Source organism: Pelodiscus sinensis, chromosome 7 (genome assembly GCF_052426305.1).
Source record: "Pelodiscus sinensis isolate ZL-2025 chromosome 7, ASM5242630v1, whole genome shotgun sequence".
Classification (NCBI taxonomy): Eukaryota; Metazoa; Chordata; order Testudines; family Trionychidae; genus Pelodiscus; species Pelodiscus sinensis.
This window is the reverse complement of record NC_143058.1, coordinates 12,711,191-12,729,734: the sequence shown is the minus strand read 5'-3', so window position 1 is coordinate 12,729,734 and position 18,544 is coordinate 12,711,191. Positions and strand designations below refer to the sequence as shown.

Genomic DNA, 18,544 nt, shown 5'->3' with positions numbered 1-18,544 from the left:
GCACAGCAACTGCAGAGTTAGTGCACACTAAGTACCTTGCCAGTGGTGGTATCTCGGGAGTTACAGCGCTGGAGGCTGATATACCGCGCTGTAACTTGACAGTGTATACCAGGGCTACTCAACACATTTGATTGTGGCCCGGGGTGCTGGCCACAATACACGGACTGTGGTTAGGAGCCAAAACAAAAAAGTAGTTAATATATTGGTCTTCTGTTGATATGCGTTTTAGTAGTTAAATTCCTGGACTGTGATTGCTCATTAAAAGTGCTGTCGTATGGGTGGAAATTGGGTAAATATTTTATTTTATTAACATCAGCAGAACTGACTTAAATGGGGCCTGCGTGTTATGTAGCCTTGCATTAATCTTTGCATTCATTCCTGTGAGTTTGAAAGTAGCTATTTGCATATATTTGCATGTATATACAACCACATTTAACTTGTGGCCCTCAGCATGTGCTGTATCATTGTGACCCCGGGCGCTTCCAAAATTGAGCAGCCCTGGTATAGACTTAGCCTTTGAAGCACACAAAGCTAAAGCGAAATCCAGTACCTTGCACTTTGACTGTAGCTGAAGTTGAAGCTGTTCCATGTTCGTTCGTTGCCACGCAAGTGTAAATACCACTATCCTGAGGCATCAGGTTGCAGATCTTCAGGGTGATTTCCCCAGAATCGCTATGGGTGTCAAAAATGCCACGTTAAAATGCTGCTTTCCTAGCTAATACTTACACTGGCTTCTCTCTTAGCTTACGGGAACAAGGGTGATGTATTAGAATGGGGTGAACAATAATTTTTGATGGGGGGGGCATGCCAAGAATTTGTAAGTGGTCAAGGGCTGCACTCTATGATAATAATGGAGGAGATGTGAGCTCTGGGATGGAGGCTGAATGCAGAAGGGAGCTTGGTGTAGGAAACTGGGATGCAGAAGGGGGTGCAGAGTCCAAGTATGGCTGCAGGAGGAGGGAGGGGCACAGAAGGGGGTGAAGGGTCTGGCAGAGGATGATGACTTGGGGTGGTTTGTCACCTGGGGCAGGCAGATGGGATGCAAGAGGGGGTGAGGTGCAAGGTGCAGGCTCTGGCTGGAAGGCGCTTACCTTAGGCAGTTCCTGGCCACCAGCCCAGTGGGACCGTGGGGCACTCTCCCTGTATACCACCGCCCCACATGCAGCTGCAAGGGCCATGAATGTCTCTGTGCACCATGCACCCATTGGGCCACAAGCAAGGCCCAGCCAGCATCCATTGGCCATTTTCCAGCCAATGGGAGCTGCGAGACTGGGCTGAGGGTGGGGATAGCGCATGAAGGGCCTCCCTCCCACCCCCCGAGCATGTGATGCACAGAGATGCACATGGCCCCCGCAGCTTGCTGCTTTGAGATGTGGGTGGGGGCATGGGAGGCAAGGAGCCCGCCTGAGGCTCCTGCTGGGCTGGGGACAGAGGAGGGCTGAATCTGGCTGTTTGGCATCCGGCTTTTGTCTGCCTTGTCTTAGAGGGTACGATGAGCACAGATAAAAGATGTCAAGGGAGATAAAGGGAGAAAAATACAGACTAAGGATATTTTTCATTGTACTGGGTCAAATTCAGACTTGTGACCTTGTTTCATTGGGTCCAATAAATGGGCACCAGGTTACACTAGGTCTGAAGTCATGAGTTTGACAGCACGATGGGAGGGTGTTCAAAAAAGAATCAAGGCAACAAGACAAGACACATCCAAATTCTAAAGAAAATAATAATATATAGGGAAAACACCGATGTGAACACATCACCTGTATGCGACTATCACACAAAGTACCACCGGGAATGAATCTGCCAAGCATGTGCAAGCAGGGCAAGTTAGAGAATTGGAAGGGCAATCTTGACAAACTGATGGTCTCCAGGGGAATCTCTTGACCAGGCAGGGTGTTTTGATGAATGAGCACAATGACTTCTGATTTCTTATTTTCCCTGACTGTGCATTCCCAGGGTACAGCTGCACCAGAACCAGATGTGCTGATTTTTTTTTTTAAAGAAAACTTCAATGTTGTGATCCCGAGGAATTCAGATAAGCTGTAGATGAACATCTGAACTTAGCCTGCTTATATGAACTGCATTCCAACTCCAGAGCCTGTGAGGTTTGCCCAAAGTTGATTATAAAGCTCTCTGGTCTATATTTTTTCCTTTCCCACATGGAACTTTTGCGGCTGACCCTGTCTGTCCAAGAATAGTTAGCAATGACTTCCCCTGGAGACCATCAATGCTCTGTGTCATAACCAGGAGTGCTGACTAGCACCTTGTGACTAAAGGGTTCACTCTGTCCCTAGCCAGGTATCTTGTCAGCCAATAACCATGCTGGTAGGAGTTTCCAGCTGGGACAAAGGAATCTTTATCTTTCCCTCCTTTGTCTGAAAAGCAGAGCAGTTTCTTCCAGGTATTAAGTTAGATGGAAGACACTTCTCTCTCCAAGAACGGACTTCTACAACGTGTAAGTAGGGAATAGCTAGTCCGTCAGGTTTTGTTGTTTTCCTGGTTTGGGGATTTGGAACTAATGTCTGAGCTAGTAATTGTTTTTTTTCCAGCGTTTTTTTTTCCTGTTTTGTAACTAAAGTTTTGGCCCAGGGAGGTCCCCCTGAGTATCTCGATCAATTGGTGGCTCTTTCCATCTACCCACTTTACTATGCTTGCAACTGTAGTTTTGTTTTGATAGTAAACGTTATGTTTCTTTTTTAAATTAACTGGTACTGGCTGATTTTTGTGTGCTGGAAGGTCTGTCGGTGGGTCCCTTCTGTTTTGCTTGGAGTTGGGAAAAACAGAGGTTGGGGCAGGGGAGAGTGTTACCTTAGGGAAGAGGTTTCCCCAAGTGATCTCTTCCCTGGTTTTCTTGGAATTACTTTGGTGGTGGCAGCGGATTTCCCCAAAATCCAGGTATTAGGAACTTTTTGTACCAAAGACTGTAGAGACCAGGCTTGGGGTGCTCTTGTAGGTCCCCACTTCTGCATTTGTCATACCAGAGTGGGGAACAGCCTCGACACTCTGCTTGGAAGTGGTGGAGGAAGTCCTTAGAGAGCCACAGCAGCCACTGCTTTCTACCAGAGTAGCCTGTGTCAGGTTGAGGAACTGCAGACTGCACCTGAGTTCCAAACTTGGATCCCCTATAGCCAGCATAGATAACGTGCTGCTAGTGCAGCACGCCAAGCTGGCCTACATACTCACATCTTTAACATGTCTTGTGGTCTGGTTGGTGCAGTCACCTCATTTGAAGGGAAGGAAACAACCAATACACGCCTGAACACTTTGGGATTCCAATGCATGAACTTACCAGGATGAAACTGTGTAAGTGGCTGTGCTGTTGTCATTGTCGAGAATATTTTGATCCGGCCCCTTCCAGGTTATGCTGGGCTTTGGCCGGCCACAGACTTTGCACTGCAGCATCACTGTGTCCCCAAGCAAACAGGTGATATCCACCAATGGCACAAGAAACTCTGGAGCAACTGGAGCAAAACACAAACATACACAACCTTTTAGCCAAGCAGAAGAAAAGTTCCTCCATCTAGTCCCCATATTTGAACAGAAGCATAGCATCATACAAGTCATCGTGGGTTTTTAAAACAGGATCATGTGCCTGAATGATGCCTCCACAACTTTTGTACCCAACGTGGAGGACAGGAGAGGCTGGAAGGAAAATGGCTGAAACTGTGACTTCACTAAGAGCCAGACTGTGGTGGCTCTTGCACTGCCATGCAGAGGTGGAAGACCTGCAAGAAGCCCAACGTGCCAGGGCCTCCCACAGTAGCAGTTTCTTTGCTTTGGAAAGCACCAAGACCAGGCATTTTTTCTCTGCGTCTGGGCAGCAATTCACTGGAAAATGGATGGGAGGAAGCAGGTTGTGATCCCCGCTGCCTGCTGAATAGTGCTGGTGCCCTGGGGGAGACGGCGCTACCCATCGTAATAACAGATGGAGCTTCCCGTTCACTGTAAGAAGCCCTGGGGAGATCACACTAGCCTGAGGCACCATCTCTTTGTGCTCTTCCTGGGTCAATGCATCTCCACACTGCCTCTTTGGGGTGTTGGGAGGAGGCTCTGGGGCCAGGAGGAACCCTCCTCACACCGAGTACCCTGGAACCCAGCCAATATTACTTAGGAAGCTGTCAATGCGGGGCCTGCCCTAGTATGTGTCACTGTGATGAAGCCCTATGAAATTCTCTGTAACACCTGGGTAGCTGGCATGGAAGGAAAACATTGCAGTGCGCAACAGCTTTTTCACTCACCTTCTTGGATAAAATTTGGGTTCATTATCTGAAAAAGCAGAAGAAATACAAACATTTTATTTTTTCTGGACAGTAAAGAGGAGGCATCTTCTTCTGCAAGGTAAAGTGAAGAAAGGGACATGAAATTCAGAGGCTGATAGGGAGCATAAGAGGATTCTCTATCAACTAACATACACAGCAAGTTTCTGTGAGTGAGCCGAAAATGGCTAGTGCACTGTTTAGAAGGCAAATGAAGGAATCAGCACTTAAAATGTTGATAAAGCATGGCCTTTTTCAGTGTTAATTGCAGCACAGGCAACAATATAACACTATGAGGGCTGTAGACTATAGTTTATTTTTATCATATATGTGGTGATGCTCATGCTTTTAATTCCTTTCTTTCTGCACCCACGTGATAAATAGTCCCATCATGTGATCAGATGCATAACTACATGATCAAATGCATTGATCATGTAACGTTGACCTCGCCTGCACTGTGCCCACTAACTCATCTCCTCCGACTGAAGTATTAACTCCCAAAATACTTCAGTAAAAAGAAGAGGGGAAACAAATCACAAGAAATACTTCTTTGCCCTCCCTCTCTATTACAACAGTTCAAGCACCAGGGCTGACATGTTCCAGTCCCATGACAGAGTTAAGGTCTAATCTCATGACCTGTCATGGCTATGAAATCTTGCCTCGTCTCCTTAGAAAGTAGCAGTGTCCAGACATCCAAATGATTTGTACCTTGATTAGAGGTTTAGAACAGATGCTATACGAAGTGAGATTAAAAAGACTGGGACGTTTCAGCTTTAAAAAAAAGAGACTGGGGGGGGGGGGCGGATACGATAGAGGTCTATAAAAATTATGACTGGTGTGGAGAAAGTGAATACAGAAAAATTATTTACTTTTTCCCCTAAGGCAAGAACTAGGGGGTCACCAAATTAAATTAATAGGTAGCAGGTTTAAAACAAACAAAAGGAAGTTTTTCTTCACACAGCACACAGTCAACCTATGGAACTCCTTGTCAGAGGATGTTGGGAAGACCAGGACTTTAACAGGGTTCAAGAAAGAACTAGATATGTTCATGGAAGTTAGGTCCATCAATACTTATTAGCCAAGACAGGTAGGAATGGTGTCACTAGCCTCTGTTTGTCAGATGCTAGAAATGGATGACAGGAGAGGGATCACTTGGTGATTCCCTGCTCTTTTCATTCCCTCTGGGGCATCTGGCATTGGGCACTGTCTGCAGACAGGATACTGAGCTAGAGGGACCTTTGGTTTGATCCAGAATGGCCGTTCTTATGTAATGCAATCAAAATTAAAAATGATTCGTCATTCAGTGGCTTACACACAGTAGTTAGGCAACTTGACCTTACATTTTAGAAGGTGGAGAGATTCAAAACCAATACCAATAACTTTTGCAATGGCTCCACCTATAAACAACTTTTCTAAGTTCCAGAGGGGTAGCCATATTAGTCTATTTCAGCAAAAATGGTGAGGAGTTCTGTGGCACCGTAAAGACTAGCACATTTATTTGGGCATAAGTTTTCATGGGCTGGAACCCGCTTCATCAGAGGCATGAAATGGAAAGTTCATTTTGGCAGGTACACACACACGGGTATGTTACATTATTGTTGACCAATGAGGTCAATTCAGTCAGGGTGAATGTGGCCCATTCACAACAGTAGATGAAAAGGCAGGAGAAAATTAGTTTTGTGTAGTGAGTTAACCACTCCCAGGGCAATAGTGTTGTTTGCACATGAATTCCAGCTTGGCAGAAACAAAATACATAATGGTCAAGAATGGTATGAAGATCTTTTTGGCCACGCTTTGCCACTGTTTCTTCCTGAACCAAATTTAGGCTGGTAACACACCACCACCAGGACTATGTACATACCAATATTCATTTTCTCTGCTTAAACATCTGCCAGCATCAGTGCTGAACACTTAAGTCTAATTCAAAACCTATTGATGCTGATGGCGTCAGTCTACCACCATCCCAGGACCATTCAGGCTTCAAGAGTACAAGCAGCAATGCTTAATTCAATATTTTGGGGGTCACAAATAACTTTCTGCAGCAAATAGAGAGAGACGTGCTAGAACATGCACATAGCACAGGAAGGCTTTAACCTTTGGGCTAAATTCTGCTGCTGCTGTTTACACACAGGCCCCAGCAAAGCTTCAGTGTGCAGCAAACACACAAGGGAAGCTGGTTGTTTGCGTGTGCCTCCATCAGCTGATTTCCAAGACAGCACTCACGAGGCCCCCTTCAATTTACATCACGGCAAGGTGTCACTGCAAGTGACAAGAGGGAAACAGATGCTTTAAATGAGAAAATCTGTGTAAATAATTATGCCTGAGTTACATCGGTACAAACCCATAGACACGACTTTGTCAAGGGAATCTTTAGCACTTAAAGCAATGCATGAGAAAGTATAGAATCAGGCTAGATTGTTTCATCATAGGTGGAGGGTATTCAGCTAAAGGGAAGGGAACCCCCACCCCAACTTTGAGCATCTCTTTCAGGGCCAGCCCACATCATTTTGGCACCTGAGGTGGGGAGCTCAAATGACATGCCCAGGCCCCCTAGCTGCACTAGCAGCAGACACAATTTTCTACACTCTGGGTCCTAGAGGCACCCCTCCCCTGCCAGTCTTGCATCTGAGGCCCTGATCTCTTTCCCTGTGAATAAAGAAGATTTGCTCTGGAAATCACTAAGATATTAGGGCCATTTTAAAAGCAACTGTTCAGAGCAGAACTATATCCGATCCCCAAAGGGCCTAATCCAAAGGGCAGCGGAACCATGATATTCAGTTTTGGGCTGAGGTCTGCATTTTAGTTTCTGCGCAAGAAGGGGGGGGCAGTTAGGATGCATCCAATCATCAGGGGTTTCCTGTCACACACTATGGATTAATACTGGATCATCATTCTCTCTCTGTCTCTCACACACACACACACCCCACCCCCCTCCCGGCCCCTCCATGACACAGGGACAGTGGGAGGCAAGACCCACCGTTAAGATTAAGCTCTTCCATCACTAATAGGAAATTGAAAAGGAATTCAAGCAAGTTTCACATTAAGGCACTTGGAGCAGGACCTTCAGGACACTTGCTGCTGGTTATGTAAATGAGAAATTCATATCTATCAACTATGCAGCATTCAGGGCTAGGAATGTTAGTTCATGACTGTTTAAATGATTAACTGATATACCTGGGCTTATTGGTTAACCCAAATGACTACATGCACCTCCACCCCCCACCGCTTGCTGCAAGGGGCAGCAAGGGGGGGCAGGCAGGCAGAAGCCAGTGCTTGGGAAGAGGGGTGACTGGCTTAACACCTGGCTTCCCACAAGCACTGGATCCCACAGGGCTGCTTGTCTCCCCACTCCTGTGCTGCTGCCTTGGATACACGCCTGCCCCTGTCCCCACCCAGTGCTGTCCCTGTATCAGAGGCAGTAGCATAGGGTGGCAGGGGGCTCCCTGGGAGTGGGGCAGGGAATTAGGAGCACAGTGACTGCCACCCCCACCGAGTATTTTAGTAACTGTACAACCCATCAGAAATGTGTGGCTACCCGATTATTATAACAGATGTTATTTAATATCCCTAGTCAGGACATTAGCTCATTTGAAGTAAGGTTCTAACATTCTGGACTTTTTAGCTTAACCAATACAAAAGACCTCTGAACTAAAGTTAGAAAAGTGAATTCCAATAGCTCCAGCTCATTAAATCTGCACATCTTCCTTGCACTGACCCATTAAAGGGCCTTCGATATTAAACTCATTACTGTCCTTGTGGGACCAGGCAGCAAGAGAACGAAATGCTGTTAACGCATCACCTTGGCTTCTTAGACAACGTTTCATTGACAGAGACAGCTGTGATGTCTCAGATATTACAGCAACGAGTGCAATAAAAACATCCATGAATAAGGCTTCCTTTAATAACCTGAGAGAGATGACACATTTGCAATAATGAGTTTACAAGGTATTTAATATTTTAGTGCCCTAGAAGAAAATTACTACAGCTAGATAGTGTCGAATGAATCTAAGGTTTAAAATTTCCATTGTCTTTCAGTAAGACTAAGACAGCTGAAAATCTCCTTTAAAAAATGGGCCTTTTGAACTTGTATTCTCTGTGCAAGTTTTTACATGATTAAATTCAGAAAAATGTAATTTTATTGGACAACCAAATGAACGTTTTTGCAAACAAATCCTAAATGAAAGAATTGTTGCCCATGTGATTCAGTTAGTGGTTCCAGTAGGTCAGCAAGTCATAATCTATGTAGCCCTCTACTGTTTTACAGAAAGGAGAGGGAATATCAGTCCTTAAGTACAAGACAGGGAAATGGAGGCACAGGAAGGTTAAACTAGTTGCTTAGAAGCAAAGAATGAGTCAGTGACAAAACCTGATAAAAAAGCTGCATCTGCCACTTGATAGTGAAGATCACCATCTCCTGGACTTTGCTGTTATCTGAAGAAATGGGCTGTGCCCACAAAAGCTCATGATACCATCTACACGTTTGGTTAGTCTTTAAGATACTATTTGTTGTTTAAGTTTTTCACGGTCTCGGTTTGTAAAAAAGATCTATGGCCCCAGCTTGTGTGCAGGCAGCAGGTGGGGATTAGAATTTAATCAGCCGCAATCTGGGCATGACCAAGATGCTCCAATGAAAGCGCAGCCACAGGAGCATGTTCAAGTGAAAGTATGGCAATGGCAAGAGTGCTGGGACAGAGCTACCTGCACAAGGGGAGTAGCTAACTGTGGTGGGAGGGAGTCTCCAAGCACTTTGCCCAGTTTACACAGTGTTTTGCAGTGCTGTAACTTGCTGCACTTGGGAGATGTTTTTTGTTTGTTTTTACACCCAGAGTCCAAACATTGCAGTGTAGACTAGGGCTATTAAAATGAGTGTAATTAACTATGTAACCAGTGATTACATGCGGCATGGCAGTTGGCTCCCTAGGAGCTGCTGTGTTTGAGGAGCCAGCTTTTAAGCCTCTATCAGAGGCAGCAGTGTGGAGTGGCAGGTGAACCCCCAGGAAGCTGGTGCGGGCAGGCAGCCAGATTTTAAGTCAGCTCCCTTCCAAAACCCCCTGCCACCTACCACCTCTGTATCAGAGACAGCAGAGCAGGGCAGCAGGCGGTTCCCCAGGAGCCGTGCATGCCAGGAGCCTGCGTGTAGCCGAGAGTGTTACCAAAGAACGCAGGCTCATCAGTTAACCGGTTACACTTAGCCGGAGAGTACGTCTACATTGAAACTGAGGTGTGTAATTGCAACATGCGTAGACAGAGGAGAGCTAGAAAAGCTTGTGGCAGCACAGGCTTAAGAATGGCCTGCGCATGCCTGCCTGAAACCCCCAGTAATGACTTGGGCACCTAGCTCACACTGAAGCCCGGGCTACCAAGGAATGGCTGTTTCAGTACAGTCAGGCTGCAGTGTAGATGTAGCCTCAGTTAAACCAATGTTTCTTCAGTAGAATCAAATGTGTTCCAGCCATCAAACAGGCTTGTAACTTTGTCTCATTAGAGCTGAGGTATGCAAGACAACCTGGGCCTGAGCCTCAGCTAGTAGAACTATTTCTTCTGTGACTCAACTCGAGTTGAAAAGCTTCACGTGAGTTTGTCCCCAACTGATTTAGCAGTGGATGTTGGGTATTCAGCCAGGTCACAGGACACTAATCAGGTTTCTCTGAAATAGTGACTTGTGCAAAATCAGGAGAGCTCTTAGAAAACACACACACACACACACACACACACACACTTAAATTCACTTCTACAATCTTTACAAAATTCCCTAGTAGGGAAAGAGAAAGTTGCCTTATGCAGTAAGAGCTGTGCCCAGTTTATCGCCAGTACTAACCCACGTCAGAGGCAAGGAGCAGGATAGAGCCTCTTTCTTGTATGTGAGGGCTTTGATGAAGTGTCCCTGCTTTTGTCAGCTCCAAGGGGTTCCACGGTCTGGGAGGAATCAGTCTGAACCGGCTGTAATGCCTTGTCAAAGAGAAGCATTTTCAGCCTCATCTCCCTTCCCTTCTCTCTCATGCCGTAAGCTTGGAACAGTGAGGGCATTTCTGGGGGATATCTCCCTCACCCAGGCAATGAATACAAGAAGAATGCCCATCAGAAGCTGGCATGGGCTCGCGGCATGCGCCACAGCTTTTGAAACCGGGTGATCCTGGCATAGCTTTGTTAGAGCTACAGCTGTCATTTCTCTCCCCTTTTCTTCTTTTTTTAAAATGAAGCTAACCCAACCACTAATAAACTGAACTATAACTACTGAAAACTATCTAATTAACTACTAAGTATGAACAATCTTGTTTTTAATTCCCCAGAACGTGAAGCGAGGGAACTCACTCCGTCTGCAACCGAGGACGGTTAGGAGGAACTGGTGGCAGCCAGACCGCACACTCAGAAATGGTTCGAATGGCACAAGATGCCCAGCGTGCATGCATGGTCCGGTGCACCACTACTGAAAAATCTCTGATCTGTGGTGCTGGGACAAGCCTGACACCTACAGTGGAGCACTCACAGGGACATACATCTTGAAGAAGAAATACCGTCTGCTCTATTTTGAAGATTTAAAATTCCCTGCCTGTCCACAGCCTGTATAAACTCTCAGATTCATATTCACCCACACCCCCTTAAATCAATTCCATTCTACTCCAAGTTTTCTGTTTACAGTCTTAACAGGGCCATCATTTCCTTGGGAAGTTACTTTAGATTTGAAGTCGGTGACAAACCTAAAGGAAATGTTATAGTTTAGGACTCAGTTAATCCCTCCTGGCTTCTTTTAATCAGCATATCAGTTAATCCATTTGTTTCCAGCACATACTGAGAGAATCAAGAAAGGAGGGCAGCTGTCCTTTCCTCAGCTAGTAACAGAAAGATGATAGTAAAACACAAACTGGAGTGTACAGAAACTCCTCCTGAGCAGCATTTTCCATGATTTCTGCACCCTGAGAAGAGTAAAATCGGTAGTCGAGACAGTGACACACGGGCTAGCAAAATGGCACCAAGAAATTTGAAATGTGCCCAAAAGCTGAATTCTGGGTCAAAACCTCCTCTGAGTTGCCATGTTCGTGGAGTGCAAATTCATCCATGTAACAAATGAATAGACATGGAATGGCCAACAGACACAGGGAAGAAACTTCTTTTAAAGAGTCCCTGTTAGAATGAGTGGTGAGGAGTCCTGCGGCACCTTATAGACTAACTGAAGTGTAGGAGCATAAGCTTTCGTGGGCAGAGACCCACTTCATCAGATGCATGTAGTGGAAATTTCCAGAGGCAGGTATAAATATACAGGCCAGGATCAGGCTGGAGATGATGAGGTGGATCCAATCAAGGAGGATGAGGCCCACTTCTAGCAGCTGATCTGGAGGCGTGAATTCCAAGAGAGCAGAATCTGCTTTGGTAGTTAGCAAGCCATTCACAGTCTTTGTTTAATCCAGAGTTGATTGTGTCAAACTTGAAGATGAACTGTAGCTCAGCAGTTTCTCTTTGAAGTCTGGTCCTGAAGTTTTTTTGCTGCAGGATGGCTACCTTTAGATCTGCAATTGTGTGTCCAGGAAGATTGAAGTGTTCCCCTACAGGTTTTTGTATGTTGCCATTCCTAATATCAGATTTGTGTCCATTGATTCTTTTACGTAGGGACTGTCCAGTGTGGCCGATGTATATAGCAGTGGGGCATTGTTGGCACATGATGGCATATATGCATTGGTAGATGTGCAGGAGAATGTACCAGTGACAGTATGGCTGATCTGGTTAGGTCCTGTGATGGTGTTGCTGGTGTATATACGTGGGCAGAGTTGGCACCGAGGTTTGTTGCAAGGATTCGTTCCTGAGTTTGAGTTATTATGGTGCGGTGTGTAGTTGCTGGTGAGAATATGCTTCAGGTTGGCGGGTTGTCTATGGGCAAGGACCGGCCTACCTCCCAAGGCCTGTGAAATCAGATCCGCTACTAGAAGTGGGCCTCATCCTCCTTGATTGGATCCACCTTGTCATCTCCAGCCTGATTCTGGCCTGCATATTTATACCTGTCTCTGGAAATTTCCACTACATGCATCTGACAAAGTGGGTCTTTGCCCACGAAAGCTAATGCTCCAACACTTCAGTTAGTCTAAGGTGCCACAGGACTCCTCGCTGCTTTTGCAGATTCAGACTAACATGGCTACCCCTCTGATGCCTGTTAGAATGGCATCTGCAGGACGAGGATTCTGCCTTACCCGTTGTCATTTCAATGTTTGAGGTTCTGTTGGAGAAACAAGGCCAACTACACTCAGATCTGTGCCTTTGTAGCAAGTTCCTGTCCCTGGCAGCATAACTGTCAACTCCATGGGTGCTCAGCCCACACCAGCCACAGGTGCTTGGTGAGGCCCTGGTGCTAGCTGCTGATCAGCTGTTTGTCCTCCCTCCCACCCATCTTTCCTGTCAACCACCCGAGAGGAACCAGTGGTAGGTGGGCAGGTCTTAGGGGAAAGGGCTGAAGGAGAGAGCAAAAAGAGTGGGGGGGGCCTGAGGAGGAGAAGGAACAGGACTGGAAGAGAGGGGGTGCGTGTGTATGCACGTGAGGGGTAGAGCTGGGATAAAATACCCATCAGAAAAAAACATCAGTGGCTATACCTGGCAACATAGCTCCACCACTGCCCCAGCCAGGACCATACCTGGAACCAAAAGCTGTATGTATGGAGGTGTGCGTGTCAAGAGATAACAGATTATTAGTTTTCATAGTTTATCTGCATGTAAACTGAGGGGTAAGATGATGCACAGTCTCTACAACACCCTACTCGTGTGCTGCATGCCCGTCTCCAGCTTGGTCACTGCCCCTTTCCATCCAGCACCCCTCCCTACCCAGGTTCCCAAAGCGGAGTAGCCAGAGACAACGGACCACATTCCCCTGCTGCAGGAACATTGGGAGACTAGCAGACAGGTCACTGCTACGTGCGGCTCTAGAAGTACGATGCTAGCCCTTTACTTTAAGCCAACAAGGCAAGAGAAGGCTGTGCAAGGCAGATGCAAGCCACATACACTCACAGTCTGTTCTGTCTATCAGCAGCACAGGATTCTCCCAGGGGCAAGATTCTGCAAGTGAACACTAAGGAGTTGGAGCTTTGATCATTTATAGAGGTACAGCAGGAACCCTTCCCTCTATCCAGCTTCAGGACCATACTTGCAGGAGTTTAAAGGTAGGCTCTGTCGATGCTGTGAAGGTTTGGCAACAAAAGTGCTGCTGACACATCAAAGTCACCAAAAGTGAAAACTAGTCAAACCAATGTTTCTGCCTTCCGTTGTCAACATTTCATGGCCATGTTGCTCGATCTGTCGATAGGGTACTAACCCAGCAATGTGGGTAGGCAGAGCTGCTTGGCAAGCTCTCTCTGCTGAGGAATGCTGGGCTGCGTTGACAGTCTCTGTGCCCTGCCTGCCGCTCTGTTCCTAGTATGTCAGAATAGGAGCAGTCCAATGGTTTGCTCAGTGTTCCCTAAAGGAAGAAGCTCACTCAGCTATCATACATGCAGGAGCTTTGAAAGGGGAGGACTGCATGGCTGCAGGACAGCAGAGATCACAAAACACTGAACACAGCCAGCAGGGCAAAGCATTGTGGGACATTGGCAGAAGCCAGTTCTCTCAAAACAGCCAGCAGAGTCCATACTGGCTCTGTTGACAATAAAGGGAGGGGAAAAGATAAGTGTCTTGCAAGGTTGGACTTTTTTTGTTGCTGAAAGTAGGTGTTCCCCACTCCCCCAAAACCTTAAAAAAATTGTACTGTAATATAAATGCTCTTGCTGTTTTGTCACCAAAACTTGCCTTTTGGTGACCAAACATGCCAGCATAGACAAGGCCAAAAACTACTGCCAGTACTAATTTCCACTTTATACTGTCCCACCCCCCCCCCCCCCCCCCTCCAAAAAGGGATGTTTTGAAGTCATCTCACCTAGGAGACCTAGAACAAACTGAAACCTACATAACTGAAGCAGGAAACTAAGCAAGACATGAAAACAGGAGTAATGTGGTCAAACGAATGTCTGTAAAATGAAAGCAGCTTGCATCTTTAAGACTCATCCTAAATATAGCGTCAGCAGGAGTTCCTAAAATAAAGCCAACATGATACTGAGGTAAGTGCTCTGGTTATCTACTAGTCCATTTTGCTCAGCTTGGCACAGTTTATTAGAGCGTTTGTTTGTAAGTACACTTTACCCAGAGCTAGTTTCAAACAGCCCTCCTACCGCTCCTGTATATTAGGTCAACTGATAAGTGACAGACTAGAATGATATTGAACAGAACTATTAGGTTAGAACCATCTACTTCTGGCTGATAAACTAGGGTTCTGTTCTGTTTCAAATTCAGCTGTATAAAGTGGTAATGTATCCATTGCCAGATGCCCAATGAACAAGTGGGCAGAGTAGAAACCACAGCAGGATTCAGCTGGAACAGTAAAGTATAAAAATGGATAGAAAGGCAGATTGCTTTTCCTTTAAACTATTCACATATCTATAAACAGCAGAGAAAAGTGCCGTAAGGGACACAGTAAGGAAAACAATCTGACAAGTGTGTAATAGGTTCATGGGATGGTCAGAGAATGGCTTGCTAATCACCATTTAAAAAAAAAAGCCACAATAACCTTCCATAACACCAGACTGAAATTGATTCAATCAGTATGACCGAGAAGGGTACTGAGAAGCCTAATGACACTGAAGAGTGACAGAAGCGGCACCTGCTCCCCTTAGTGAACCATTCCATACCCTTAAACTTGTGCACACACTGAACCCTCACTGGAATTTCCAAACGGAACAAAATGAATGAGATGAATAGGCTGGCAACTCTTCTTTTTTCCCCAGGAGTTCTGATAATTATCATAGGGCCAAACATGTCAGTGTTAACTCAAACAAGCTTCTTTGGACAATGGGACTGAGGTGTGGGAGAAGATTCACTCTCCACACCAAACAGGATGAAATTCTTTGGAAAGTTAAGTGTACACCCAGCAACTTCCTCTGTGCAACAAATGCTGTAACTGTAGAGAAAGCAAAATAATTTACAGTTTAATATTAATCTTCAGACAACCATCACAGACACCTATGGACAGCACATAGCATTAAGATATTGAACAGTTATTTACCTTTTTACAACTAAAATCAGGTTAAGATACTAGGCTGCTACTATTATGAATGCTTTGCACGGCAGACAGCATATCTGCAGCAATAAGGTAGTCTGGTCCCTGCAAAGTGCCTTTGAATAACCCAAGAGCCTAGAAAGTGCTTATATTTTTGTTTGTACGAGCCCTGTGCTCTGTAGTTTGTTGCTGTGAACAAAAGGTCAGAAGGTGTAATTTCTACTCCCAGCTCAACAGCTTTCAGGTAACTCATCCCTTTGTTATGACTTGCGAGCTATACAGCTCTCCTAGGAGGATGACTGGGAGGAACTCTTGCAGAACTACTGTGCAGAAGAGTCAGTCAGAAGCTCCACTCCGAACAGTGTAACCTTTCCGTACTATAGTAATGAACTTCTCCAGGCATCTTTTACAAACGGACTACAAAATCAGAATGTAAAAAACTTTCATGATAGGATTCATTTTTCATTTTAACAGCAGAGGGCAGGTTTACTCTATGACAGACAGTTCAATGTTTGCAAACACCGTTCTTTTCCTTGCCTATCAGGAAACCCCTCTCCCATAGTTGCAATTAAGGGCTGCAGAATTCAGTGTTAACATGTTTCTTGTTCCTCTAATTTTTAAAATAAAGAAAACTGTATCGTGACCATTGGAAATAAATAATAAAAAAAAAAAAGACACCCACGCACCTTAATAGGATTCCGTCATTATGATGCGATTTCAGGGAAAAAAAAAGCCACCTCAATCCTCAGCAAACATACAACTCTCCGGATCAAAGCAAAGATCACGTTTCATTATGATACTTTCAATAATCTCACATTCCAAAAAGCACAAACACTTTTTTTTTTTTTTACAAACAAGTGCTGGCTGGAGTTAATAGGTTGAAGGCACTGTCAGAGCGAAACTTGGGTTATCCCACTGAAAGTGATATAAAAAGGAAAAGGCTGGCCTGTGAATTGATTGGGCCTCTTAAGAGTTCCCAGACATTAGTCTCTTTGTAGAGCAGGGCTTGCATGCATGGGCTCTCGAGGGATCTGTGTGGGGGGAAAAGGGGTGCACCTGGCTCCATGCTCCTGAAAGGGGTGGAGCCTCAGGCGGAAGGAGTGAAGCCAATGGCAGTCAATACTTAGTACCACCTAGAGAGCCCCTATGCCCTCTTTCAGCCCATTGAGCTCTGCTTTACTGTGGCATCAGCAAAGCAGAATGACCTGGGGCCAGGGTGCTCTACCTGCTACCACAGTGAAGGCAAGCACAGTGGACGGGAGAGGGTGGTATGGCAAAGCTGAGCAGGCTGCCCAGTCACTCCAGCACCGGACAGCAGTGGGAGTGGGGGACCGTGACCTTTGCTGCCACCCCACACCAGTTCCCCCCAAGTAATCTCCCAGGCTGCCTTGAGACAATTGAGGCAGCCACCACAGAGCCTCCCGTTCCACCCTGAATCGCCCCATGGCTTTAACACTTAAACCTAACAACCATACGGGGCCAGAACAAAGGTCCATCTAGTCCAGTATCTTGTCTGACAACAGCGGCCAGTGCTGGATGCCAGAACAGGCAACCATCAAATGATCCCTCTCCTGTCATCCATTTCCAGCCTCTGGCAAATGGAGGCCAGAGACATCACCCCTAGCCATCCTGGCTAAGAGCCATCGATGGACCTAACCTCCATGAATTTTTCTATCTAGTTCTTTCTTGAACCCTGTTAAAGTCCTGTTCTTCTCAAACTCCCCTGGCAAGGAGTTCCACAGGTTGACTGTGCGCTGTATGAGGAAAAAAAATAAATCTTCCTTTTGTTTGTTTTAGAACTGCTATTAATTTCATTTGGTGACCCCTAGTTCTGATGTTATAGGAACAACAACTTTTTCTTATTCATTTTCTCCATACCTGTCATGATTTTATAGACCTCTATTATATCCTCCCATAGTTTCCTCTTTTCTAAAATGAAAAGTACAGGTCTATCTAATCACTTGTCATGGGGCAACTGTTCCAAGCCCCTAATCATTTTTGTTTCCTGTTTCTGAACTATTTCTAATGCGAAGATAATTTTTGAGATGAGGCGATCACATCTGTACGCAGTATTCAAAATGTGGGTGTACCATGGATTTATAGAGCAGCAGTAAGATATTCTCTATACCTTTAAGGATTCCTAACATTGTTTGACATTTTGACTGTTGCACATGGCGTGGATGTTTTCTGAGAACTATCCACAATAACTCCCAGATCTCTCAACTCAGTAACAGTTGAGACCCTAAGTAGTCAATGAGTATGGAGGAGGAATCCCTCTCAGAAGTAGCCCCTCCACATTAGGGTTGAGCTGCCAGGATGGTGGAGGAATTTACCTTGCCTCTTGTGTCGCTACTCTGGGGACAAGAGACTTGGAGCAATTCTCCACAGAGTATGCAAGTGCACCCTTTCTTGTCCCCTACTCCCACATACCCATGATCTAGCAAACAACAGTAGAGGGAAATTATATAGGTTCTCTTAAATCCACTATTCAGATTACATTAAATGCTGAAATATGGAAGTTTACTGTCAGCTAGGACTGCCAGTTTTGGATGGGCAGATTCCTGGAGTTCACAGCAATTTTTAATGAAAGATTCATCTTTAATTCTAGAAGGTTGGCAGCCCTATTGGCACCGCAGAACAGGTTGCACTTGCTCTGCTTTACCTAGCTTTGCATTTTGTTTTCAGTGCAGTACAAACCGATACTTTAAGGGCTAGACTCGGCATCAAACAATTTTTGCTCTTTTATTAATCTGACATTATTACAGGCTACCAAGACCTGTGTCAATTAAAGTATTAATTTTCTGTTGCTAAAAATACCATTAATGACCTGGGAGGTCCAGGGGATTAGGCCCTGGGTGGAACCAAGTCACATATTGCAAATGTCATGGTATAAGCCATCACACCCGAGAGTTGGAAATAGAGCCTTAAGCTCCCTCCTCCTGGCACCCAGACATCTATTTGAGCTAAAGGGAGAACACTTTTGGAATACATATAGCGTATGGTAGCATGGGAAACAGGGCATACAAGTCTCATGTCAGACACATCATCTTACTGTATAACGAAGCATAAGCTTTTGCTGATGCAACAGCTGCATCTGACAAAGTGGATCTTTGCCCATGAAAGATTAGACACAGCCTAACAGATTTATTGGAGCATAGACTGGCAAGTTTTTCTGCAAAATCAGCTGCTTTTGCGGAAAAACTTGCCAGCTGTCTACACTGGC

The 18,544-nt window shown here is 45.5% G+C and overlaps 1 protein-coding gene across 1 annotated transcript in view; it reads right to left on the bottom strand.

Moving 5' to 3' along the window:
* The window catches only part of KALRN (kalirin RhoGEF kinase), a 786,138-nt gene that overhangs the window by 19,905 nt on the left and 747,689 nt on the right, over positions 1-18,544 (bottom strand). Inside the window, exons 52-54 of the mRNA XM_075933149.2 lie at positions 4,239-4,266; positions 3,290-3,461; positions 551-672 (exon numbers count right to left, since the gene is read on the bottom strand). Coding sequence (XP_075789264.2) covers positions 551-672; positions 3,290-3,461; positions 4,239-4,266 — 322 coding nt within the window. The remainder of the gene's footprint in view (positions 1-550; positions 673-3,289; positions 3,462-4,238; positions 4,267-18,544) is intronic.